The 24,797-nt window shown below is 36.9% G+C and overlaps 21 protein-coding genes and 1 non-coding gene across 22 annotated transcripts; 12 read left to right on the top strand and 10 right to left on the bottom strand.

Moving 5' to 3' along the window:
• Positions 1–52: 52 nt before the first annotated feature.
• On the top strand, positions 53–1,312 carry M896_090220 (uncharacterized protein; the record flags this gene model as incomplete). The annotated part of the gene is made up of 1 exon (XM_014707654.1): positions 53–1,312. One exon carries the CDS (start codon positions 53–55, stop codon positions 1,310–1,312), a length of 1,260 nt encoding a protein of 419 aa, XP_014563140.1.
• Positions 1,313–1,776: 464 nt separating this feature from the next.
• On the bottom strand, positions 1,777–2,679 carry M896_090210 (cyclin; the record flags this gene model as incomplete). Its single annotated transcript, XM_014707653.1, has 1 exon — positions 1,777–2,679. One exon carries the CDS (start codon positions 2,677–2,679, stop codon positions 1,777–1,779), a length of 903 nt encoding a protein of 300 aa, XP_014563139.1.
• A 231-nt stretch (positions 2,680–2,910) lies between these two features.
• Positions 2,911–4,038, top strand: M896_090200 (subunit H of vacuolar H+-ATPase V1; the record flags this gene model as incomplete). The annotated part of the gene is made up of 1 exon (XM_014707652.1): positions 2,911–4,038. The coding sequence occupies one exon, from the start codon at positions 2,911–2,913 to the stop codon at positions 4,036–4,038; it is 1,128 nt and encodes a 375-aa protein (XP_014563138.1).
• Positions 4,039–4,222: 184 nt separating this feature from the next.
• M896_090190 (GTP-binding protein) lies at positions 4,223–5,326 on the bottom strand (the record flags this gene model as incomplete). Its single annotated transcript, XM_014707651.1, has 1 exon — positions 4,223–5,326. The coding sequence occupies one exon, from the start codon at positions 5,324–5,326 to the stop codon at positions 4,223–4,225; it is 1,104 nt and encodes a 367-aa protein (XP_014563137.1).
• M896_090180 (cyclin-dependent protein kinase) lies at positions 5,319–6,197 on the bottom strand (the record flags this gene model as incomplete). The annotated part of the gene is made up of 1 exon (XM_014707650.1): positions 5,319–6,197. The coding sequence occupies one exon, from the start codon at positions 6,195–6,197 to the stop codon at positions 5,319–5,321; it is 879 nt and encodes a 292-aa protein (XP_014563136.1).
• Positions 6,198–6,379: 182 nt separating this feature from the next.
• Positions 6,380–6,451, top strand: M896_090170. The gene has a single exon. It is a non-coding gene; the product is annotated as a tRNA-Glu (tRNA).
• Positions 6,452–6,726: 275 nt separating this feature from the next.
• M896_090160 (uncharacterized protein) lies at positions 6,727–9,597 on the bottom strand (the record flags this gene model as incomplete). Its single annotated transcript, XM_014707649.1, has 1 exon — positions 6,727–9,597. The coding sequence occupies one exon, from the start codon at positions 9,595–9,597 to the stop codon at positions 6,727–6,729; it is 2,871 nt and encodes a 956-aa protein (XP_014563135.1).
• Positions 9,598–9,983: 386 nt separating this feature from the next.
• M896_090150 (uncharacterized protein) lies at positions 9,984–10,664 on the bottom strand (the record flags this gene model as incomplete). The annotated part of the gene is made up of 1 exon (XM_014707648.1): positions 9,984–10,664. The coding sequence occupies one exon, from the start codon at positions 10,662–10,664 to the stop codon at positions 9,984–9,986; it is 681 nt and encodes a 226-aa protein (XP_014563134.1).
• Positions 10,665–10,832: 168 nt separating this feature from the next.
• M896_090140 (uncharacterized protein) lies at positions 10,833–12,062 on the top strand (the record flags this gene model as incomplete). Its single annotated transcript, XM_014707647.1, has 1 exon — positions 10,833–12,062. The coding sequence occupies one exon, from the start codon at positions 10,833–10,835 to the stop codon at positions 12,060–12,062; it is 1,230 nt and encodes a 409-aa protein (XP_014563133.1).
• Positions 12,063–12,175: 113 nt separating this feature from the next.
• M896_090130 (uncharacterized protein) lies at positions 12,176–12,973 on the top strand (the record flags this gene model as incomplete). The annotated part of the gene is made up of 1 exon (XM_014707646.1): positions 12,176–12,973. One exon carries the CDS (start codon positions 12,176–12,178, stop codon positions 12,971–12,973), a length of 798 nt encoding a protein of 265 aa, XP_014563132.1.
• A 58-nt stretch (positions 12,974–13,031) lies between these two features.
• On the bottom strand, positions 13,032–14,435 carry M896_090120 (uncharacterized protein; the record flags this gene model as incomplete). Its single annotated transcript, XM_014707645.1, has 1 exon — positions 13,032–14,435. The coding sequence occupies one exon, from the start codon at positions 14,433–14,435 to the stop codon at positions 13,032–13,034; it is 1,404 nt and encodes a 467-aa protein (XP_014563131.1).
• Positions 14,436–14,603: 168 nt separating this feature from the next.
• On the bottom strand, positions 14,604–15,200 carry M896_090110 (EF-Hand Ca2+-binding protein; the record flags this gene model as incomplete). The annotated part of the gene is made up of 1 exon (XM_014707644.1): positions 14,604–15,200. One exon carries the CDS (start codon positions 15,198–15,200, stop codon positions 14,604–14,606), a length of 597 nt encoding a protein of 198 aa, XP_014563130.1.
• Positions 15,201–15,268: 68 nt separating this feature from the next.
• Positions 15,269–15,658, top strand: M896_090100 (small subunit of clathrin adaptor complex; the record flags this gene model as incomplete). The annotated part of the gene is made up of 1 exon (XM_014707643.1): positions 15,269–15,658. One exon carries the CDS (start codon positions 15,269–15,271, stop codon positions 15,656–15,658), a length of 390 nt encoding a protein of 129 aa, XP_014563129.1.
• A 55-nt stretch (positions 15,659–15,713) lies between these two features.
• Positions 15,714–15,920, bottom strand: M896_090090 (uncharacterized protein; the record flags this gene model as incomplete). Its single annotated transcript, XM_014707642.1, has 1 exon — positions 15,714–15,920. The coding sequence occupies one exon, from the start codon at positions 15,918–15,920 to the stop codon at positions 15,714–15,716; it is 207 nt and encodes a 68-aa protein (XP_014563128.1).
• A 187-nt stretch (positions 15,921–16,107) lies between these two features.
• M896_090080 (uncharacterized protein) lies at positions 16,108–16,776 on the top strand (the record flags this gene model as incomplete). The annotated part of the gene is made up of 1 exon (XM_014707641.1): positions 16,108–16,776. One exon carries the CDS (start codon positions 16,108–16,110, stop codon positions 16,774–16,776), a length of 669 nt encoding a protein of 222 aa, XP_014563127.1.
• A 26-nt stretch (positions 16,777–16,802) lies between these two features.
• On the top strand, positions 16,803–17,024 carry M896_090070 (putative small nuclear ribonucleoprotein; the record flags this gene model as incomplete). Its single annotated transcript, XM_014707640.1, has 1 exon — positions 16,803–17,024. One exon carries the CDS (start codon positions 16,803–16,805, stop codon positions 17,022–17,024), a length of 222 nt encoding a protein of 73 aa, XP_014563126.1.
• Positions 17,025–17,078: 54 nt separating this feature from the next.
• Positions 17,079–17,702, top strand: M896_090060 (uncharacterized protein; the record flags this gene model as incomplete). The annotated part of the gene is made up of 1 exon (XM_014707639.1): positions 17,079–17,702. The coding sequence occupies one exon, from the start codon at positions 17,079–17,081 to the stop codon at positions 17,700–17,702; it is 624 nt and encodes a 207-aa protein (XP_014563125.1).
• A 120-nt stretch (positions 17,703–17,822) lies between these two features.
• On the top strand, positions 17,823–19,109 carry M896_090050 (uncharacterized protein; the record flags this gene model as incomplete). The annotated part of the gene is made up of 1 exon (XM_014707638.1): positions 17,823–19,109. The coding sequence occupies one exon, from the start codon at positions 17,823–17,825 to the stop codon at positions 19,107–19,109; it is 1,287 nt and encodes a 428-aa protein (XP_014563124.1).
• A 197-nt stretch (positions 19,110–19,306) lies between these two features.
• Positions 19,307–21,250, top strand: M896_090040 (ABCG White-like ABC transporter; the record flags this gene model as incomplete). Its single annotated transcript, XM_014707637.1, has 1 exon — positions 19,307–21,250. The coding sequence occupies one exon, from the start codon at positions 19,307–19,309 to the stop codon at positions 21,248–21,250; it is 1,944 nt and encodes a 647-aa protein (XP_014563123.1).
• Positions 21,251–21,290: 40 nt separating this feature from the next.
• Positions 21,291–21,866, top strand: M896_090030 (uncharacterized protein; the record flags this gene model as incomplete). Its single annotated transcript, XM_014707636.1, has 1 exon — positions 21,291–21,866. The coding sequence occupies one exon, from the start codon at positions 21,291–21,293 to the stop codon at positions 21,864–21,866; it is 576 nt and encodes a 191-aa protein (XP_014563122.1).
• Positions 21,867–21,916: 50 nt separating this feature from the next.
• On the bottom strand, positions 21,917–22,453 carry M896_090020 (uncharacterized protein; the record flags this gene model as incomplete). Its single annotated transcript, XM_014707635.1, has 1 exon — positions 21,917–22,453. The coding sequence occupies one exon, from the start codon at positions 22,451–22,453 to the stop codon at positions 21,917–21,919; it is 537 nt and encodes a 178-aa protein (XP_014563121.1).
• A 739-nt stretch (positions 22,454–23,192) lies between these two features.
• On the bottom strand, positions 23,193–24,578 carry M896_090010 (uncharacterized protein; the record flags this gene model as incomplete). The annotated part of the gene is made up of 1 exon (XM_014707634.1): positions 23,193–24,578. The coding sequence occupies one exon, from the start codon at positions 24,576–24,578 to the stop codon at positions 23,193–23,195; it is 1,386 nt and encodes a 461-aa protein (XP_014563120.1).
• Between the last annotated feature and the right edge of the window lie 219 nt (positions 24,579–24,797).

Genomic DNA, 24,797 nt, shown 5'->3' with positions numbered 1-24,797 from the left:
AAAGACCATGTAACCTGTATGACATTAAAGCATGTGCAAAAATTCTCCCTCAATGCAGCTCCAGATCCCAAGAATCAACAAGACGAACTACGAGCGCATACTACGAGAGATCAGACAAGCTGACGATGTTCAAGGTGTGGCAGATGACATACGGAATGTTATGTTGTTGATGCCGCACAAATCCTCGATAATAGCATCTCTTATGTGTGAGTTGATTAAAGACAGCACGGAGCTTAAGAACGCAATTATTGTAATGCTCGATGGCATTAGTAAAACTACTGATATTTGTGAAATGATGTCTGCGGTGTTTACTTTAAAAAGACTTGGTGTAGGCTGGATTAGTTGTTTTTCATGGATTGGGCAATTACCTGAATCCTTTATGGTTGGAGAGCATGAATTTGAAGTTTGCTCCAAAGGCTTGGTAGATGAATGTAATGCAAAAGCTGATGCAATCCTTGGGAGAGTTAACAAAGAAGATTTTGAAGACACTTTTTGTATTATGCAAATAATCAGAAATTTTAGATTTTCTGTACAAGAGTGTGTGATGCAACTGAATGTGTTTAATAACCACAAACAAGTTGTTGATAGCTTGCTTCTGCTTTATAGTGAGGGTGAAGATGTGCTTTACCTGACTATGGTTGTGATTGAATTATGCAAGAAGCAGGGGTTTATGAAAACGTTTGTGAATGAACTTTGCATGATGAGTCATGAAGTCAAGGATAAAGAATGTAAACGAACGATTGGTGAGTTTAAGAGAATAGCGCTTCCGTTTATTTTTGAGTATTTTTTGTACACTAATGAAGAAAGTAGTGTCTATGCAAGCAGTTCGTATGTTCCTCTTGGATGTGTGGAAGACATAGCTGTGTTCAAACAGGCAGTCAATGATGAAGTAAGGATAGAGATGGAAAGGATTTCTGGCTTGAAGAAGGTCAAAAGATTCTTTGAAGAAGACATAAATGGTGGAGTTAATTGCTTGATGAATAAGATCTCGAAGGAAGAGTTTGAAGCCAAGGTCCTGAATAGAGATTATTCTAATGGAGATGTAAAAGATGGTGTTGAGAATAAGGAGTTTTTTTTCAGAAACTTCTGCTATCTCGGATCACCAAGTATTTCACATTTCTTGACATACCTTGAGATGTACAAATCGTACTTTCGATTGGAAGCAGATGATCAGCAGCTATTTATAGATGTGTTTCTTGATGTATTTAAATCCTCTGAGTCATTCAGAAGGATTGTATTAGAGAAGATGGTTTTGTTTGGAATAGTACAGAAAGACGTAGTTGATTGCCGGATCGAAGCAATGAACATCTAATGTGTTTGTGGATAATGTTTATTTATTAAAGTAAAACTTGATAGTCATTTGTGTATTAAGGTTAATTATTCAGGTAAAGATGCTTTCCAGCCAATACCAGTAACATTGTCAGCAAGAAATTCAAGACTATGAGAGGCAGATATGCAATTAACTCGAATGGAACTGCAGGCTTTCCAATGGCTACACAAATCACAGAAATAATGTAGGAGATGCTTATAGTGAATGCTATAAACCTGTTTGTCATCTCAGGGCATGTCATATCATGTTTGTTTATGGCATAATGTGAGATTGTGCATGCTTTAGTTATAAATAGGTAATGAGAAATGATTTAACTTAAAAATGAGTTAAATTTAACATATAAACAGTTAAAATGGGAGATGATTTAACATATAAGTTAGCGTACTTTAGTTATAAACAGTTAAAATGAGAAAAATTGCAATTTTTAAATCTTTTATTTGCAGTGACTATCTGAAGTGTTTTTTTGAATATTCCTTGACGAATGACGATACATGAAAGAACTTCGGTAGATTATACTTGTTCTGTATGTTTTCAAAGGGGATGTCTCCGCCTATGATACGCACAAGAGCGATAAAACATTCTCGTATGTCCTCTTTTGTATGTCCTGAGTAAATCACGAATAAATTCTTACATTGATCGTGCAAAGTCATTTTTCTTGAAAGATACATTGCAGTTGCAGCTCTTATGGATCCCTTAAATGCCAAGAACTCTTCATAGAGAGTCATCAGCTCCAGCAAATACTTTCCAACCATTCTGCTATTGATCTCATAGTTATTGGCTTTTGAACATTTTCTGAGAAAATTCAAAGGAGAAACATATTGCAAATCATAGTTTAAGGTATGCAGCATGTACTTTTCTGCTTTTCGTACCTCTTCATCTGTCAGTGTCTTTTCTGTAAGTAGCACGAATGTTTGGAGTGCTGGGCACACCACCTCTTCATATTTACAAGCTATCATGAGTGCAGATACACCAACAAGTTGAAGCTTCGAACTGGGGATCACTCTCAACCCAAGAAACCTGTCTATTAAATTGATTGCAAGAAACAACGTGTCATGGCACATTCCAAGCTTTTCGTGTATATCTATAATCCAGTCAACGAGTAAGCTTCTCATTTTCCAAGGAACTCCTTCGTTTGCATATGTGTATGGTTTGTCAATTGACAGGAAATATTTGAAAATATCGTCGGAGTACTTGTCAACCATGACTATCTGCGATTCGTCGCCTATTTTCTGCTGTCTATATACCACTTCTTCTATTCTGTTCAAACGCACTGTAGTTTTTGCTGGCTCCTTATCTGCCTTGTTGGTTACGTTTCTCAAAGGCTCTGGCTTCCTGAACGATGTTGTCATTCTGGGAATCTGAGGGATGGCTTTTGTATCTTGATATCAACACCAATGCGCTTGCTACAGTGCACATCCAATCACCAAACATGCTTATTATGTTTGGTTTAGCATTCATTCCTGAATACTTTGTGCATGAATGTCTCAAGATTATCAATCGTTTGTTAAGCTTTCTTTGATGACAATTGCATCAACACTAAAGGATCCTTAAACAATTAATGTAGAAGTCCTGATAGGTCAATGTTTTTGGACAAGCTTGAAGCAAAAATCAAAGATTCAATATCTGAAAGCACGCATACTGAGTGTATGAAAACATTTAATGAAATAAGATGTTTGGGTGCCAAGGAAACGATGGCGCTGCTTTTGAGCAGTGAAGACACAGCATTTTCTGTGCTTTCGTCATCTCCAGAAGTGTTGAATGAAGATGAACTGATAGGTTTGCTTTTCTGCTCAAGCAGCTACTCTAGATACAAAAGTGCGGAGATTTTGACGAGAATGTATGCCAACAAGGCACATAGGAAAGAGTATTTGTCGTTTTTCAAACAGATGCTCAAAGATAATGCGTCCTATGACGAAGGCAATTACTTGCTCTGCTTGTTGATAGATTTTTTATCATACAAGTCGAATTCGGAGTTTAGTGTTGATTCAAGAAAGTTGGATCTCATGTCAAGCAGAATGTTCAAGGACATTCTTAATGTTTTTGTTTTTGTAAAGGAGGTCCAGTACAATGCGCTTATGATTGTCCTCATAGCCTCATACAGCGAGGAGTGTGTCCAGAAGATGGATAAGCTGATTGATGATGTTGTTGTAGTGATGAAAGATAAGACCAGGGAGAAGATCCTCAGGGTTTGCTATGCAATCATTGCAAACATTCTTGACCAGGGATATGTTTTTTCACCTGGCCGATTCAACTACATCTGCCGATGTACTGAGTTGGTTTTAGAAAGTGGATACGGAGATGTGGATTTGATTGCAGATCTTAAGAAGGTAAAGAGCAAGATAATGCAAAACAGAGAAACTTTCTGCATTCGAAATTATCTCAACGAGCTGTTTTCAGGCCGCTTTGAAGATTCAGAATACCATCACAGAGAAGACTTCTGGACTGCAAATCTTGAGATGCTGATGAAGAACAAAGTTGAGATAATCAAAGTTTTGAAGAAGTACTTAAAATCAAACAATCCTTCATGGATATGCCTTGCATGTAATGACATTTTCCAGATGGCCAAGGTATCGCCAGATATAAATGTCCTACTGAATAAGTATCAGGTCAGAGAGGTTCTTTTTGGGTTGGTGCATAGTGAAGACGATGATGTAAAGTTTCATGCGATTCAGGCTCTTTACATGTGCATCTCTTCTGAATGGAGTTGATTAGATGATGTATGGGAATAAACAAGGTATTATTGAAACAGATCGTTTATTGTTGTAATGCAAATAAGCAATTATACTTGTTGTTGAATGTCAAATTGTTATGTATGAGTGAATTGCAAATATTATTTACTGTTGAACATAAAATTATCAAATGTGAGTGAATGCCAGATCATCTACAATTAAATCATTCCTTCACGTACCAATCAAAGCCCAATTCAAGATTCTCTATCTCCCTTTCATATGGGATTTTTCCAGAAGTAAAGTCCTTTATAATCATTTTCAGGCACTTGCCTACTTCCCATCCTTTCACAGATGACATCAGATTGATATAATTTACTCCCTTGCTGTATCGTGAATCGTTGTAAAATCCTTTGAGTGAATAAAATCTACACAGTTTGTTGATGCCAACGAAATCAATAATATATTCAAGATGTTTGTTCAGATCAAGCAGCTGGTCAACATTTAGTATTCCGTGGAGCATCAGATCTATCTTGCTGTGCCTTGGGAAAACCAGTCCTGGACAGTCAAGTAGGCGCTTTTTGTAACCAAGGGGAATGGTCTGAATCGCCTTGGTCTTTCCTGGCGTCTGGCTTACTTTTACTCTCTTCTGGTTCATTATCAGGTTGATCGTACTGCTTTTCCCAACATTTGGATAGCCTATGAATCCAATCGTGCTTCCATCAATACCAAGAACAATCTTAGGCACTGCCTTAATATCCAATGCTGAATAGTATAAGCATTCGTATCCTTCTATTTGTTTTTTTGTAGATGACAAATCGTCCTTATTGATCATAAGGACATGCCTTTTTGTAGGATACATTTTGCGCACATCGTTGTTGATAAAGAACTCTGGGTTTCTTGCATCGACTATCTGAACTATTGTATCGCTTCTTTCGCATGTAATCCAGAACTGCCGCCATATTTCTATGTTTCGTTCGAAAATATCGCTTTTCTGGCGTCTCCGCCATTCCTCAAAAATCCTTTCTTCGACTTCAGCATACGTGCTTTTATCAACCGAGTCGTAAGGCACTCGAGGAGGAATGCTTAGTGAGAAGTCAAGAAGCCCTTTCAGATAATCAACCATAATTTCTGCTTGGCCTTTCTGTTCTGGCTCTTCTATGGCATTTGCAGGCTTGCCCCCAGATGTTACACTGCCCTTGAGGCTCAGTTCTTCAGACAATCGATTGATTCCGCCATACTCTGTAATCGAACATCTTTTAACACTCGGCTTTATCTTCGGCTTATCTCCGAATCTTTTTTCAACTATCAGTTTTCCCCATTCATACATCGTTTTGGGGCCTTTTGGAGTTGAAATTTGAATGAATCACAGGAACGCTCTCAATATCTCTAGATACATCTGAATAAACACCAGAGTATCCTTCACTATGTAAAAACCGCAATATTTCATTCATGGATATTCTAGTCTCGTAATTGAGATCGATACATCCCATTATTATGTTTGAAATGGTCTCTGGGATTTCTTTCGACTCAATAAACTTCATAAGTGGTTTACGAGCACCTGCTATTCGCCTAATCAATGCCAGTTGATTCTCTTTGCTTTCTCCAGGAAAGAGAGGTTCCATGGTCATTATTTCATATACTACACATCCCAAACTCCATATGTCAATATAGAATCTATAGCTTGTGTTTCCGACCAACAGCTCTGGAGACCTGTACCATAGAGTAACAACCTCGCTAGAGTATGGAGGAACTCGAACCTCCATGTTTCTAGAGAGTCCGAAGTCTGCTATTTTGAGCACTCCGTCATGTGTAACCAGTATGTTCTGTGGTTTGATGTCTCTGTGTATGACATTCATTTTGTGTAAATAATCGATGCCACATGCTAGCTGTGCGATCAAGTTCATCCTATCCGCATTCTGATGGATTAGTATGTAGTTCTTCAGCTCGTATTCTATATATGGGAATACCATTGTCAAGAGTGTGTCAGTGTGAATTATTGTGATGAGACGTATGATATTTGTATGATCCAGTCTTTTGAGGATTGATATTTCGCGGAGAGCCGTTCCTGGCATTCCCTCACGCTCATTGAGTCTTATTCTCTTCAATGCAACACGCTCTCTTGTTTCTGCGTTGAAAGCCTCATAAACATCTCCATATGTTCCTGATCCAATAAGCTCGCCAAGAATGTACTGTGTCATTGTGTTTGTTGCATCAGTTTAATAATGCTTGATGATGTTTCAGAGAGCAAGGATATAACAAATCGTAATCAGCATGAAACACAAGAGAAATACAACGCATTAATAAGCATAAAGGCTGAAATAATGCAAAGGATCAGTTACCAATAACGGTCGGAATCTCTGAATTATCCAAGTTATGGACATCCTTGTTGGTCCAGTGGTTAGGATAGCTGCCTCTCACGCAGCAGGCTCGGGTTCGATTCCCGGACAGGGAAAATCTTTTTTCGTACATAGCAAATGATATCTCAATTATATGCGATACCTGACTTTTAGCTCCTCAATTTACTGGCTGATACTAATCATTGCATATATCATACTATGTGAAATGGGGGTTTACTATATCTATAAGCATGAATGTTAACATGCAAAGTAGATGTTATAAATATTTCTACATATTAAATAAATGTTAATACATAAAATTATTGCGATTACAACACATTCCTACTTATTTACTGCATCAACACAACACAAATATCAAACACAATCTCATTTAATCACGATGATAAACAATCTGCAATAGCGTGTAAACACACGGCATCCATATCTCTACATTGTTCTCTCCACTCTTTGAGCATTCAGAAGCAATCCTCTGCACATTCTGCTTCATCTCCTCAACACTTACATTATTCTTCAACTCCATGTTTATCTCATTCAATCCTCTCAACACACTCGTTCCAAAGGTGTTTCTAGGCACACTCTTATACAATGTAAACTTCTTGGACACATCCTTGAGCTTGCTCTTCATTATCAGGTTCGCTTTCTTAGATGCTTTCTCCGTTAAGTCGTCTATCAGAGACTCAAACTCAGTAAGAATCTTTTCAGAATCCAAGTCATCTTGCTTTACTGCATTACTCACACTTTGATGTCCCATTTGAGGCGGTGGAGATCTCATAACAGAGCTTCCAGATCCATTCATGCCTATTCCTCCAGGCTTCAAGAAACTTTCCCGATTACTCATCATTGGACTTGAGATCATTCCAGGCTTAGGGATCCCAATTTTTGGTGGTGTGCCCTTCCCAATCATCGAACTTCCTGCTCCTTGAGCCATCGATCCATAAACAGGCGTTGACGGCGATTTATTTAGATATTCAGAAGATGCGCTTGCAATAGATGCATAAAGTTTAGAAAGTATCTCCTCCGATGCACTTGCATATGCTGATGACCCTGATGTGCCATATCCAGGTCTTGGAATGCTTGCACGAGGTTGTGGTGTTTGTAAAGCAGGTGATTTACTGTCCACTTTTCCTAGGCTCGGTGTTGAAGATACTTGTGGCCTCGGTGGAATGCCTCCAATCAATGGCATCGGTGGCGTGGTCTTAATCTTATTCAAGCCACTTGAAGACGCTTCCGTAATCATAGATCCTCTTTTTAAATCATTCTGTACATGCGAGTCACACTCTCCATGCTTCTGAGACATTCCATACACACTCGCATCCTTATGCTTTGGAGAAGTAATCACTTTCTGCGATTCATGTATATTTTGAGACCCTTGTTTAGTAACAGTAGGTCTATGCGTATCTTTCACATCATAAATATTCTCACTTTCAGTTAAACTTCTACTACCAACAGTATGATGGATCTTCAAATTCCCAAGATACGTGTTTATGCCTACATCATCATACTTAATATCCGGCGCCTTTTCTCCATGTGCTATTCCATACCAGAAATACTCATTAATCATCTGATCTTTGTATGCTCCTCCCATCAACTCCAAATCACTGACCAAGCCCTTATACTTCTGGAAAAATTCACGTACCTCATACACATTTGTTGGCTTCTTGTACATAGACGCTTTCAGTTCAAAATACTTCTCAAGATCGTTCGTAATCGCATACACACACAACTTCTGCTCATCTCTCAACTTCTCTGCCATCTCCAATGAGTTTTCAACAAAATCTTCATCATCTAGCATCGAAAAGCTGATCGTTGCAAGAAAAACTAGCCATTGATCTGCAGATATCTTCTCTAAAAGCTTTGAAAACACAGAAGTTACCTGTGTAACCGATAGTAAAATCAACATGTCATCAAAGCTATCCAGGCACTCCGGAAACTCATCCTTGTCCTTTGCCAATGCAAGTAGAAGCGATAAAGAAACTTTCTTTTTGCTTTTTGTTGCGTTTTCATACGCCTCCTCCATGTCTCCTCTGATAAGTGATAGAGTCAACGGATCACAAAGATCAAGCTTTGCATCAAGCTTCAGTCCTTCAATACCTTTGCTCAAATCTTCTTCATCTCCAGAGCATCCTTCATTCATCTTCATACACTCTTCTAACATAAGCTCACCCAGTTCTTCTCTGTTTAGTTCATACTTCCCATTATTGTACAGCAACTCCTTAACTTTCCTATGAAACTCATCCTCCTCAACATTGTCCAGGTATTCGTCCTCAATCACATAAGTTTCCTTTGCAATAACCTTATTTCCAATAATGCATGAAGAGTATCGTGGAACCACATTCATGCTTACCCTAGGAACTACCTCAGTGGTTCCAGATGCATAAGAAAACGCCATCAATGGATCTTTCTTCGAAAAGCTCATCTCAATTACTCCATCAACATCAATCGTATCAACCACTCTGTTATCAGACATCTCAATTATGCTTATCTTCTCTTTTGACGCAGCTGCAATGTGCAACTCATCAATAGCAGACAGGCCAATCATCCCATTCTCATGCTCTCCTATCTCACACATGCTATCAGAGCTTAGGTTGAAGCACTGCAGTGCCTTCTTGTCTGTGGCAGCAAGCACAGAAGTTGATCCGCTCGGGTGCCACATAACATCATTCACAATGTTTATCCCATCTCCTCCAAGCGTCATTGCCACATTCTTCGCCCGTATGTCTAAAATAAGTATCTTTCCATCATCTGTACCTGCACAGAGGATCCTCGACACCTTCTTGTTCCATGCAAGACATGTAATGTTGGACGAAATCGATATATCGCTTGTGTACTGGCTATCAAGCTTGTTCAAATTCCAAAATATAATCTTCCCGTTCGATGACCCAGCCGCAAGTACCTCCTTCGACGGATTGAAGTCAAGTCCAAGAACACTTCCTTCCAAAACATTACAGCTCGAGAGCATTTCAAACGAGACTCCCTTTTCTGGAGCAGCTGTATATAAAGTCATCTTTCCTTCTTCATTGCCAGTCGCCAAAACACTGTGCCCTTTCCCCTCGCACCACTTCAATCTATAAAACTTGTTGTCTGTCTGTAGTGACGGATACTGTATGCCAAGACTGTAATCATACAGAAACAGTTCAGATGTCAGCGAAAACGACGTATCAAATAGCTTGCTCTTTGTTCCCATCGCCATGAACGGGCTTTCATCAGAAAACGCAGTCAGACATCTTTTGTTGAATTTCATTTAAGGGGTCTTCAAAACACACAACTTGAATCCATCCATCTATCTATTTAATATCACATTCATCACAACTCAACATAATTATAAATGCCACAGCATCAACAATACAAATAATTATATCAACATTTATGTTACTCTACTGTTCTGTTCATTCAACATCTATATTATTCATTAACATTGGTTATTATATTGTTAATGCATAATCTTTTTACTTGTCAACATTGGTTATGCTATTGTTAATACATAATCTTAGTATTTACCATTATTGACTCTACTGTTCATTCAAGATCTTAATAATATTCAAAAACATCCATTCTATTGTTAATCCACTCTATTGCTCATGAATACCTTAGTATTTACTATTATTTAAAATCCTTAATCATCATCCATTAACTCTTACTGCCTGTGTATAATGCACTAAAAAAACTTGCTTCAACACTGTCTCCCACAAACACAACTTTCATAGATGAGCTCTGTGGTCCATACTCCATCTTCATAGTATGGAACAAATCCGATGTTTCAAAAATGCTCTTGAGATTCTTTCCTATTCCCTTTGCCTTCCATTCATCTGTGCGTTCCATCTTAAACCTAACCATAGTCCTGCTACCACGCACTTCTCCCATTCCATTAGATATTCTTACTTCAACCTTTTCGTTCTGGATTTCCTTGCACATCGCTTTCATCATCCCTGGATCAAGGCCTATCACATACATCCTTGGCTCAGATCCAACTTCAAATGGCTGTGCATATGCATGGAAAACACTCCTTCTAAACACATACCCCTCAAATACATACTCAAACATCATTACATACTCATTTGTAGTTATTCTTAGATGCTTCATCTTCTTCATGTAGAATCTTTGTCTTGGAATCGATAAATGCTTATTCTTCAAAGTCAGGCTTTCAAACACACTGCTGCCAAGGATAAATTCAAGAACAGCCGTCTTGTCAGTAGAAACCACCTGAATACAAACCGTATACATTGTGTTAATTGAAATAGTAGGCGCTTTGATTACCTGCATCATCCTGTCGATGATTATCGAATTGCGTGCTGTAATTGTACAGTCCATTATACCTTTTAGGGCATTCAATGACTCTACTTTGTCTTTGTATGTGATGGAACGCATTAATAATGCATTAATAGCTTGTATTCATGCATTGCATTGGATTGTTAAAAAAGAGAACATTGCTCATGCATAATGGCACATCCAAGGTTGTACAAAATTTGCTCCCTCGGAATGAACGACAAGGAAATCAACTCAATAGACTTTGTGAAGGAGCGAACAAAAGAAATACAGGCAATAGAAGCTGCTATTGATGCAAATAGGAGAAAGTCCATGCTGTTTCAGAGACTTCCGTTCTATCTGAGAAGACGCACAAGAAGCCATGAAAAGCGAGTACGCCGAAGAAAAACTATAAGAAAGAAAGACAGGCACGGACTAAGAACACACACATGGTATGCAAAAAGATTTGAAATGGTCAAGACATGGGGCACATCAATTCCATTGAAGCGACGGCTTAAGAGCAGCAAATTCATATACAAGTCACAAAACAGAGGATATGTTTTTGACGAGTCATATAAGAAAGTTGTTGTCTATGAAAAAGAAAGTATAATGTCATTTGCATCTGAACTGGGAGTCAATCTTGAGATTGAGGATATTATCCAAATGATTGCTTTCAGAAATATTATTCTTGAAGTGATTGTGAGTAAGAAATATTTTGTCATTATTTCTGCTGAGTTAGAATTCTTGAAAATGTGTATTGAGGGATCGTTAGAGCATAGTAGAATTGAATGCTGCTTGTCGATTATAAAGGCTGATGAGATGTTTTTAGACACAATTACCGAGAGTTCAAGCAGATTTGCAAAAATATATAGCAAGCAGAGATATTTAAGTGTTGATGATGCAATGGATACAGAAGTAGATCGAGTTTTATATATCAGAAGTATGTCTGAGCATGAGTCTGGAAAGATTCTTGTCAAGAGGAGCCAGGTGATGGGTCTTTGGCAGGATATTATAAATACAGGAATTGTGCCTGTATGTGTTGAGGAGCTGCAAAGACTTGCATTTGAAAATGAATATATGGTATATCCTTTTGATTATCCCAACAGCAGTCTTTATAAAGAGTTTGAACGCTCATACGTGGATCCTATGCGAGAAAAGTATGAAAGAACGCCGATGTCTAAGAAGATGCATATTGACACCAACTTAATGTATCTAGCAGCAGACAACATTGGATCTTTTGTGATATTCGAGCTGGAAAAGGGCCATATTGATAGATGTGCATTTATTTATGACGAAAGTGATAGATTGATAGGAAGAGTTGTAAGGGGAGGGTTTTGGTTCACAAAAGGATTGTGTGGTGGTTTAGCATGCATGACAAGTGAAGTGAAGAGTGGAGAAGAGTTTTATCTGAGAAACATCAATTCACAATATTTTTATCAAATCCGAATTATAAAGGTTTTTTAATTGTAAGGATATAAAGGGACTTTGACAAGCAATGATAATGACGTGTATATCACAAAGACATGTGTTTAGTATTTGGATGATTGTTGTTATATGAGGAGATGTTCTGCCCATAGATGAATGAATATGAGCTTTGTGGCAAGGTGTTTGTTTATGATACGAATTGTGATCTTAAGGCCTACTCGAATTTAGTGGAAAGCAATGTGAATATAGTGTATATTGGAGGCCTAGGAGCAAATATGACGGTGGATATGTTTACGGTCTCTCTTGAAAAGCACTGCACAAACAACGGTTATAGACTTATTATTCCACAGCTAAGATCACATCCACATTTTGGATTATTTACGATTGATGATGATGCGCAAGACCTGAATGAATTACTCATGAAGATTGAGAGTGATGTGGTTCTTGTGGGAAATTCAACAGGATGTCAGGACATTCTTCATTATTTGAAAGTGTTTGGGAATTCAAGCGTCAAGCTTGCTGTTTTGCAAGGAGCGGTCAGTGATGTGGAGTATGAGGAACATATAATGAACGATCTTGATAAGTATATTGTCCAGGTACGTGATATGAGCAGTGATGCAATCATTAAATACAGAGGTATGTATATAAAAGTGCAGAGATTCATGGATCTATTCTGCAGGTATGGGAAGGAGGATATGTTTTCAAGCTACTTGCCAGATGATTTTTTTATGAATCTGAATGTCACAAATACTAGGGTTTTATTTGTTGTTTCTGGTAATGACGAATACGGTGTATGCGACATATTACCAAAGCTGAAGCTTGTAGGTAATTCCTCAACGGTGTGTATACCTGAGGGCACGCATATTCTTTGCACTGACAGAGATATATCATTATTCCTTGGACATCTTGATAAAGAAATAACCAGGACTTTGAACACAGAATCAGTTTAGTGAGATTTATCCACAAGATTTGTTTTGTATTCATCTTGGTATTCTGCTATTTTGGAATTCAAGTGCATTTCGTGAGTATTAAATCATTTACATTATCTATTAAGGTATCTACCATGTGATCGGTCATGTAGAGCTCTGGATGCTGTGATAGCGAACACAGTTGAAGCCTTGTTTCTCTGAGGATGTGTGCAGCAGCATACTGGTTTACTCCTATTGAATCTATTGGCGTATCTAGCATCATAAGAGCAATCAGGCATAGACTCCTGTGTATATTTGGTCGTGTGTAATCATTGAATATCTCAACAAGCTTGATGGTGATCTTGTCTGCCCAAGATGCCTGAAAATTGAAGATAACAAATACCAACAAGTCCAAAACACTGCACTCATCTATGCGATCAAGCATATCTATCTCACTTATCATTTTTGATGCGATTGATTCCAAAGATAGCTGTCTGCCATGAAAGCACTTTAGAGTATATATTCTGTATGAATCATGCTCTGGAAGATCAAAGGAGTCGTGCATCAAAAGATAGTCTGCTAGCAAATATGCGTCATTCCTTCGAGTGAATGCCTTTTGATTACATGCATTTGCAATGTTTTCTGAAGAAATCAGCGAGAGTGCCTCCTGCGTATATTGAGCATTATCTTTTATGATAAGATATATAAGGCGCCACTCACATGCATTGACTAGCGATTGCATTTCAATTCGCTTATGCACTGAGCATTGGATCCTTGGAAAGTCTGGGTTCTTCAGATCTATGAGTGAACTCAAAACCTGATCTGTTTCATTCTGATGTGTAGCTCTATACTTTAGTATGGCATCCCAATTCAGTTCATTGAAGTAGTTTTGGTTGAATGTGCAGTCTTTTAAAAGATGAACCAGTAGCGCCATCATTTCCTTAGAAAACCCATTTCTAAGAACCTCCAGTGTATTTTCAAATACCTCTGCAAACGTGAGTTCCTTTTTAAAGTTGACATCGCATTCAATCAGTCTGGATATCAGCTCTGTTTTTTTCTTCTTTACCATATGAACACAGTAATAAGCTGCATTCGGTATTTTTGGCATGCACTTTGGAAATGCTTCTGATATGCTCAGCTCGTATAAAAGGTCGTAAATATTTTCTTCTTCTTTATTTTCCTGAATGCAGCTGCATATTGCACCCAGACTCGAGTGATTGCTTACAATAATGTCGATGAACTCCATCCTGCTTCTGCATTCAAGAGTGTTTTTTATCACCTCAATATGTATGGATACATCCTCCATCTCTCTCATTGAGTTTATTACGCTTTGCAATGCACAAATACCTACTTCGACAGGATGTGTCCTTGAAGCCTTCAATATCTCGTTCAGTGCATCAAGCCTGTCTTCATAGTATATGGAATCATTCAATCGGTTCGATAGAATGTCTAGCTCTTCTTCTATGCATCTATTGACTGGTTCTGCATGTCTTTTGAAAAACATTCCAGGTGGGTCATCCATTCCAAATTGATTAATGTCGTGCTCTTCATGTGCCATCTTGCTACACTTTTACAAAACATACAAATACAAAGAGCAATCTTATCCATAATACTCACACATTCATGTAAATAAAAACCATTTATTAGCGATATTACACAATCAAGGCTTAGTTCATGCCTCATGCTTCGATGGCCAGAGAATCTGCATAAACCCGACTTGCTTCCGCTGTCTCAGATTCTTAGAAAAGTCAATAATCATGTTCCTGTCAATCGATGGACTGCTTTCATAGAATTCAGTGAAGTCTACCAGATCCATATATCCTTTACCTCCTCTATCGTAGCTATCCATCAGACTTTTGACATCCTCTTCTCGGCCACTCTGACCCATTATGTTATCTACTCTAATAAATACGTTTCTGCAGAGCTTTCCGTCTCCATTCAGATCAAGTATGTCAAACAGATACTTCACCCTGCTCTTCACATCACTCTTTTCAGAAAATATTCCCAGAAATGCAAGGAAGTGTGGAAATGTCATCCTGTCATAGTCAACCATCTTTTCTATGCTTCGCATGATCAGCTGACTGAACGGATTTGACTGAAACTCAGGAATGTTGTTCAATTCGTTGTATGTCAGATACCCATGTGTCTCTTTGTCCAAAAACTGAAACCTTTCGTATAGGTTTTCTATCTCTCTGTAATCAAACACAGTGCTGTTTTTCAACTCCTCTATTTCCTCCTCACAAAGCATTGTGCTGCTCAATGATCCCATTGGGGTGCATCATGATTCTTATTAAGAATGTTTCATGATGCTTGATAAACATCATAGTGTTTACGAGCATGATCAAGAAGATATACGGATTCAGCTCAAGCGGAGAAACAAGACTGAAGAGGACGTATGAAAGCTCACTTTCTGATGAGGATATCAAAGAGATTGTTTTAAGTCATGTAGAAAAAAACATTGTGGATGGCAAGCAAATGGTTGTTTTCAACAGATTCGGCGACATATTCATTGCATTTGTCGCTGAAAATGAAAATGGAATGTACGTACTTTCTCTGATAAACAACCTCATGTCGATTTACGACAGATTTTTCAGCAAAGTGTGTGAACTCCACTTCATCTACAACTTCAAAGAGACGCACCTGATCCTTGACAACTACATCGTAAATGGAAAATGTATTTCCAGTGATGCTTTTGAGGTAATTAAGCAAGTTGAATGCATGAGATAGAATGACACATGATCAAAGAATAAACCAACACAAAATTTAATTCATTCGGCACTTGTTATATATTTTCTTTCTTATATTCGCTTGTGTTCTCATCCTTGCGCTTTTCAGACATTTCGATGTTTATCTTTTTTATTTTCTTGAGAAACATGTCTATATTTCCATTGCATTCCTTAAGCACCACTCTTGCAGACTTTCCTATTCTATTTCTGGTTTCAGGCGAGTCGTAGTATCTTCTATCGCCAGTGTTTTGTCTGTCTGTCATGGAGGGTCTGTGGCTCTGTTGTTTATATGTAAGGCACAATGCATGCCATTCAATGCGTTATTTATATAATGTGTGGAGCATTATGCGAGTTTTTTATTGCATTATGATAACAATGTAACTACGCATATGCAATAAGTTGTGCTATGGCTTTGCCTATTTATGATATGCATGGAATGGCCAGCCCATCATGTATGAATTTACACTTTTATATCCAGATATCAATAATTTTGATCAAATAAAAGATATTGCATTGAAAGCATGTTTAGATAACACCTTTGATGACGAAAGCCAAATAAATGCCATTAATAGCGATTTGAATTCAATATACATGCATATTAAGAAAAACTATATGAATGTTATGCATCAATTGGAAAGTAGAAAAGTGTATGATTTTCTAAAGCTGAGGAAGAGGTTTCCCAAGAAGAACCATGTAATTTCTGAGTTTTGCAAGTTCAAGCTTGTGGATACTCTCGATAGTAGTGGTCCAATGTATGAGCTTATGGATGGAATGCAAAAAGCAACAATTAAGACAGAGGAGAGAAGGTGTCCTTTTTGTAATATAAATGTGCCAGCCAATACTATGAGCATGCATCTCAAAGAAGCAAAGTGCGGTCAAGAAACTTCTGTAGCAGAAGAAAAAGTGACTGTTGTGTTTGATAAGGGAGTGAAGACTGAGTATGAGCAGCTTGTATTTGATGCAATGAGTGTTAAGATGTTGAAGAAAATGGTTTATGACCGAACTGGAGTATCAGTTAGCAAGCAAGCTATGTACAGAGGGGATACAGTTTTGAAGAATGATGAAATTGTTGCGAATGAAATGATTGTTTTGAAACAGAAGAGGCGTGAGCAGAGATAATGATTTGAAGTATAAAGGCCCCTGCAATGGAGTTTCAAGCACTTGATGTTCTGAAGAACTCGAGGAATAAATATGTAAAAGTGATGACACTGAATAACAAGATGTACCGTGGAATGCTTGAGAGTTTTGACATGCATGTGAACACCTACTTGAAGGAGGGATACATCGAAGCCGAGGGATCTGAGGAAGTGTTTGTAGGAGATGTATTGATCAATGGAGGAACAATAGCTTTTTTTGATATTATGTAAGAAAGAAGAATAAACGGAGTTATTGTTATTTATTTAGAACTATGCATTATTTGGATGGGGGTTATTGAGCTTTCATCGCAGTTATATGATGCACTTGTGTTTGTTGGTAAGTTTTCATCTAAAGTAACTATATCTGGAGCTGGAATGTGTTCTGAGAACATTCTGATTGAGATGCCGGCGAAGTGTGATTGTGAGTTTACTGTACGTATCAAGGATCTGATGGAAATGCTTGAGAAAACCAGAGAGTTTGTCTTTGAAGAAGGAAAGCTGAAGTATAAATATGAGATTGATGTTAGTGATGACAAGATAGAGGTTGAAAGACACGTGCGGATTTTTGATGGTATACATAGAATACAAGGCGGTGTTTTGTTAATGAGCCTTTTAATAAGCGATTTTAAAGTGTTGAGTAGAGATGATATTGAGATTACAGCAGATAAGGAAGGAAATATGGTGTTTAGATCGTTTGGAATGGTACGGACAGAACTGAGATATGCTGGATCAAAGGTTGTGGATCACACAATTGACTCTTTAAGAGTCTTGGTAAGATCGAAGGATCTGCGTGTTGTTGAAGCATTGCGTGGAGATGTTATTTTTTCATTTCTTGACACGCATATTCTTGTCTATTCGTTTGAACGCGTACATACTGTGGTTGTCCAAATACGCCTGCTTGTTGACTGAATAGATCTCTGATAAAAGAGATTTGATGGCCATGCAGGGATATTAATGCAGGATGTGCCTGAAGGTATTTATGTATTATATGTGATATTGATTTGTTTTGTTTTGTTTTTTTAATCCCCTATGCATGACATTGAGTATTTGCTGAAGTATCTGCTGGATAGTGCGACATTGAAGGTTGAGAAGCTTGAAGATATTGCCGATGCTCAGCAGATGGCTGCATTTAACAAGAAGTTTGGAGATACGCGGCGAATCCGTGGTTTTTGTGCGGAGATAGGGCCTACGACGTATTTTCCTGTTTTTAATGTTCCTCTTAAGGCAGATTCGATTATTCACAATGTGAAGTTCTGTGAAGTTGCAGTTGGAGAGTCGATATATGTATCTAAAGAGTATGTGAAGCAGATGAATCCTCCGGGACATTACGACTCGTTTATTACGAGTGAGCATGGATATCAGGTTGGGTTTCTTCCTGACTCGCAGATGGACATGAAGGAGTATTTGTATGCAATTAAGGATACAAACAAGGTTCTGCCACTTTTTGATGTGACTTTTGAGTATGACGTGGAACTAGAGATGAGGAGTAAAGGAAGTTTTGTGTGTGACAGATGCCGGACGAATCAATCTGTTTCGTTTTGCCCTGCAGAGCGAGCAAGCTTTTGCGAGATGTGTGACGCTGAGGTGCACAACGACCATTTTCTGAAGAGACATGTAAGATATTACTTCAATGAAGTGGGAAAGAAGAAGTTTATTTACTGTGAGAGCCATCCTGAGACGATGGTTGATTACTTCTGTGAAGAGTGCCTGATTCCTGTGTGTACGAAGTGTAAGATAAATGGAAATCATTCTGAGCTTCCAAATGGGTCGCACAGTCTATTGAATTATGTTGAGGCGTGTGATAGTCTGCAGAGGATGCTTACGACAGGGAATCTGCAGCTGGTTGACGAGGAAAGGGTTTTAAAGGACTGTGTTGCTGAGTTCAGAAAGAATGTGAGGATGTTCCAGAACAACATCAATGATGTTCGTAACAAGATTGAATGTGAATACAAGAATGCACTGAATGAGCTTCATGCGTTTGAGAAGAAAGAGTTCCAGGTTATCAATACACATTACATTTCATATCTCGGGAGATTAACAGAGCTTGAAAGGATGAGAGAGTATCCGACCAATCTTGAGCCGTCACAGCTGCTTAAGACGTTCAAAAGCGTTGTAATGCAGAGAGAGGCTGTGCCGCAAGAGGCTGAGAATGTAATTTTCAAACCCGCAGAGATTTCACTGAAGGGACATCTTACTCTGAAGGATGAGGAGACATATATCACAAGGAAAGGCTATTCATCTAGAATGGATAAAAGCACGCAGTTGTATGTTGAGACCCGAGGAATCAATGTGAATGTTCAAGGTAAAAATAAATGAGTTCTATAGTTTCTGATGTTTGTCTTTTTGGGCAAATTATTTCTCCTTTTGAATTAGCCTTTTGAGATTTTGAGAATACAATAATCTTTAATAGAGATGGCAATTAGACTAAAGCGAAAACGGCGCATAAGGGAATGAAAAGCGATTGACTGTTACTTCTCCTATAGTAATCAAAATAGTTTGATTCATGAAAGGCCATGGAGGAGCAGATGGCTTTGAAGTTTGAAGATGTGTTTCTGAAAGTGCCATGCAGAAGCTTAGATGCAAATAAAGAGTACATAGAGCTAGTATCTGGGATATCTGGACAAGTATGCTCAGGAAGACTTACTGCAGTTATGGGAGGAAGCGGAAGTGGCAAGACAACCTTTCTGAAGCTACTGCTTGGAAGGGTAAGTAATGATGCACTAACCTCAGGAATTATATCGCTGAATGGCAAACAAAGGGTTGCATATGAGTGGCTAAAGAGTGTTTCGTACATGGAGCAATTTGATACGTTTTCGCCATATCTGAGTGTTGAGGAGTCCATAAGATACTCTTTCATTTTCAGAGGGAAAACAAAGCCAAAAGACTTTAGGATTAGTAAAGCTATGGATGAGATAATAAGTGAAATGGGACTGGAGAAGATACGGAATTCTCTAGTAGGAGCTATCTCTGGTGGTGAACGCAGAAGACTGATGCTTGCGATGGATCTTGCAGCAGAGCCAGATATAATCTTTCTTGATGAGCCAACAAGTGGACTTGACTCACAACTAGCGCTAGAGATTGTCCAAATCCTGAAGAAATATGCAGAGTCGAAGAACAAAATCATCTTGATGACTGTGCATCAGCCGGGCAATATGATGCTTGGCATGTTTGATGACATAATGTTTTTGAATAAGGGGAGAATGGTTTATATGGGTCCTGTATCAGGATTGGAGGGATTTCTTGAAATCAATGGAATGCGCAAGCGATCTGAATTATCTATTGCAGAGTGTCTTTTTGAGATCAAAGCAGATTCGTTGGTTTCTGAACAGCACAGTGCCGAGACACAAATTACAAGTTCCAAAGTAATGGAAAAATCAAGCGAGTATTGCATAGCCACGGTATTTTTATGGAAACATGTATGGTATTTGCTCAATAGACAGTTTAAGATCGATTATAGAAACGGAATGATATCAAATATACTGCTGTTCAAGCTGACAATGCTGGCATTCTTATTTTTATTTCTATGTTGTAAAGTGAAGCACTCTGTTTTCATGTTCATTAGCAAGATGTTTCCATTATATTCTGAGAATGGGAAAGGATATATAGATGACCTTAAGGTATTCCTTATAAAAGTGTATCCAAGGCTAGGCGTGATGTATGCAGATATTATGGATTTCCTTTCATACAATCTGATTCCGTTCATAACATCGTTTTCGATATTTAATGACTCTTCTTTCCTTGATAACGAGGCACTATTGAAGAAGGAGATGTTTCGATGCGATTACAGTCAGTTTTCGTTGTTTGTATCCATATTGATATACGAATGCGGATTTTCATTGTTGAGGTCGTTGTTCTTTTGCATGCTTATTGGATTCACACAGTTCAGGGACATACTGACATCACGAACTGTGCTGATGATTACTGCAATGCCTCTTTCTATGGTAGTTTTTATGATTGCAGTCAAATCGTTTTCATCCAAGGCATATCCGTTAAACATCAGCAGAGTTGCAGCATTTGTCCTCACAACGTTTTTGAGACCATTTTCATTGAGCATAGAGCTTGAAGAGTTGTATGAAAAGTATGTGTTTATGAAATACCTGTATCCATTTTCATACTTGCTGTTTTTATGCCCGTTTCTCTTTATAGATACGCTCTTTTATGCTACTCTTGGTGAGAGTAAAAGCATATCACCTGGATTTAGAATACTGCTGAGTCACTTCAATAACATAACAATATTTTCAAGAGGATCTTCCAAGAGTGTTATGAACAGAAGCATAACATTTCTAAACAGATGCTATCTTTCAAATAGCTCTTTGGTGATGCTGATTGTATTTTCATTATTGTTGACTCTTGCATTGTCCATGGCGTTCCTTATATTTAAGTTCAGTCCAAAAGTAAGAATGACTCTGAGCAAGATGAGTCTAGCAATGGATCTAAAGGAGGTTACTACAAACTAATAAATAATTTCAAGATTTAGTTTATGGTTTAGAGATACGCATGGGAAGGGTGTTTAAGAAGTTTCGCCTTCAGAAAGCAAAGGAGCGAAGAGTCAAGAATGACAAGCCAAGAGTGGGCAAATTGCAAGAAATAATCAGCCACAAGAAGGAGCACGACGATGTCGAAAAGATTTTTTATTGTCTCAATGTTTCTGGCAGAAGAAGAATGGCATATCGAAGAATACTAGACTTGGATGAAATTGAGTTGCAAAAGAATATATTTATTGTGTCTGAGAAAATACTAGATGTTGTTGTAAACTTTGATCCAATAGACAAATTGTTCTATCCTGCATTCAAAAGAATACTTGGGTTGAAAAACAGTTATGCAATACACGGCTTACTTATTGATTATTTTATTGCATCAATTCTTTCTAGTGTAAAGCATCAGGAGTTTGGGATGTTTTTACTTAAACAAGTTCCTCAACTGTTATTCAACAACAAAGGCAGAATAACCGATTCTCTTCCAAATGGAGAGCTTAAATCAAAGATAGAAAGTCTGAAAGGAAAGGTCAAATGCCCTGTAATCAAATTTGATCAAAAATACACACTACTGAAAGAAAATATCATATTAGATTAATTAAATAAAATTTGGATTGAATTAATGTTATTGTTTACTAGCTATGTAAATTAATTTGTTTGAGAGGTCAAGAAGTAAAACGCCGAGTTGAAATACGCTTCATAGAGAATGTCAAATACTTCAAGATCTTCAGTTAAACTTTCAAAAAATTCAAAAATCGACCATTTTTCATCTTTCTTCCACTGAATTACAGTTGTTTCGATTCTTTTTTCATTCAAACAGATCTTTTTTGTAAGTGTAGTATTGTTTACGAAGCTATTTTCATGTAATTCAACATGGACTCTGTACATATACCCGTCGAGATAGTCAACTTCTAGCTTTTTTATCCACTTGGCATCTATGTTGTCATCTTCATCGACAGGAAGCAGTGCTTTTGCTATTTCATAATTCAAAAACACTTGTTCCCAATATGTATTCGAAATGCCAGGTAATCTATTTACAAACTCTCTGCATTTCACAAAAAGCGGTTTAATCATTTTATGCCATCTTAGTTTGCATTCAAAGTCTTCTTTTGCAAACTTTTCATATTCATCGTCTATTTCTGATTGTATATCGTCCAGATATTCAAGTATCTCATTATTTTCCATTCCAGGGGATTTATACAATTATTTTACGAATACAGTTATATTTGTATCAACTTCACTTTGCATAAACATGGTTTAATAATTAATTTAGTATATCAAACTTTACTTGCTCAACTACAACAACATGCTTAATAACTATTTAAATGGCTTAAATGCAAGTAATTATTGTTCTTTCGGTGGATAAATATATGATATAGTGCGTTCAAGTTGATACTGCATCATAACGCATTCATATTCATTAATATGTGCTATACAAGCTGTTATATATTCATATATTGAACAATAAAGTAGTATGTTCGAATTAATATACTCAATATTTAGCTTTTCTATCTCATCCGTGTTTTTTGCTTGGAATTCTTTGCGCTTTCATATTTAGATTTTGCCACCATGCAGATACGCATTTTATCCATACGTATCAACGAAAACGTTTCTTCTGTTGCTTTATATTCAGATTTCATTTTGTTTATTGTATACTCAAGCTCAGGATCAGTAATTACTTCAGATCCCATTTTATCTCTAATATTTGCTTCCTCATTCGTTGAAGGATTTTTGATGTTCAAAATAACTTGGTTGTCTTCTTTGTTGCTCATTCCAGGCATCATCCTTAAAATTTATTGTATTTTCTCAATACCTTTCTTTTAGCATCAAAATATAAATATAATACGTTTTATTACGATCAATCATTCTAATGCTGTTTAATTCAAAACCGGTAATATTTTAGAATCTGATAATTCTTAAGATTCTATACCATAACATTTAGAAGATCTGCAGTTACTGTGTTTTTTTTATTATCATTAGAAATACAAATAATCATTAGTATATAAACCAAAAAAATAAATCGGAAGCATAAATGATTTGTTAAACTATCACGATTTTCATTTTGAGCAGATTCCTCAGGCAATTTTTCATCACTTGATTTCTGCGAATCGTTAGAATCTTTATTGTTTGTTTGAATAATTTCATTTTCTATATTTTTTATAAGATATTCCCATGGAAGAGAATTTCGATTGTATACCAAATATATTAAAAAGGTATACATTATATTTTCATTCGGTAGACAATGCACATGCGCTGAAAAAGTAGAAAGATCTGTATCGATCTTCAAATCAACTGCATCAGTACTCCCTGATTGTTTATATTTGCCGTCAATATTTTCTATGATTTTTTTGAGAATTTCAACATTTTCATTGCCTAATTCTACCATAATATTAACTATATTTGATGGTATTTCTTGATTAAATAATATTGTTATTAAATCACAGTTATTGCAAAAGTTTTTTAATCCCTCATTGAGGATATTACTATACAATGGTATTATACTACTTAATTCCTTAATAGAAACCAGGGTGGGAATGATGTTATGATCTTTAATCTCAAGACACACTATTTTTTTAGGATTCATTTTACTTATTAATATATCTATTTCGATGTCGATTTTGAATAAACATTGTAGTTTATTACCTATTTTCTGACGCATATACATCATAATAATAAAATTAACAGTGACCCTAAGTATATCATCAGCTTCGTTTATGTTCAATCCTGGGTATTTTGAATTTAGTTCTTTTTTAATTTCTGTTGTTAATAATGGATCTTCTAAATTAAAATATTTTCCCAGTATTTTTTTTAATTTAGCAATATCAATTAGATTTATATATAAAAATAGTTTGCTTTCATATACATCTTTAGTCTTATAATTAGGTTCTGAGATCAGTTTTTTTACATATTCATTTATCCCATTCTTTTTGATTTCTTTTTTGATTTCTTTTTCGATTTTTTTGATTTCTTTTTTGATTTCTTTGGGGTTTTTTTCGATTTCTTTTTCCATTTCCATCAAAATATTTTCTATATTCTCACTGTCATTAACGGTCACTCCATCAAATTGATCTTCACCAGCTTTGGATTGCAGTTCTTGTTTGTTTATTGTCGTTTTTGGTTTGTATAGGCTGGTTTCTTGAGGTATACTACTATCATTAAACGTTAACTCAAGCATGTGGGATGTAGGTTCATGATGAACACAACCCGATGTTTGTGTAGTCTTACTTGTACGAATTAGCTTAATTCCAAATAAACCAACTTTGATGGAAGTTTTAGTTTCTTTTTGTGTCTGCTGCATGGTATTCTGCATACCTTACCTTATTTTATATACCGTTATAAATTAAAACCATCAGATTATTATATTACATTCACTTTATTGTAATTATCATACCATTCGTATCAAATACAAACATTTACATATCCATTCACTTCTCTAATCAATCAAAGTTTACTTCTTACATTATTGTTAAGTTGTTGCATTCCTTCTAACTTTGGATAAAGTTCACTAACCTTTACTGGTCTAGGCATC

This window comes from Ordospora colligata, assembly GCF_000803265.1.
Source record: "Ordospora colligata OC4 chromosome Unknown contig_09, whole genome shotgun sequence".
NCBI classification, from domain to species: domain Eukaryota; kingdom Fungi; phylum Microsporidia; family Ordosporidae; genus Ordospora; species Ordospora colligata.
The sequence above is the reverse complement of the archived record's forward strand: the minus strand, read 5'-3'. Positions and strand labels throughout refer to the sequence as shown.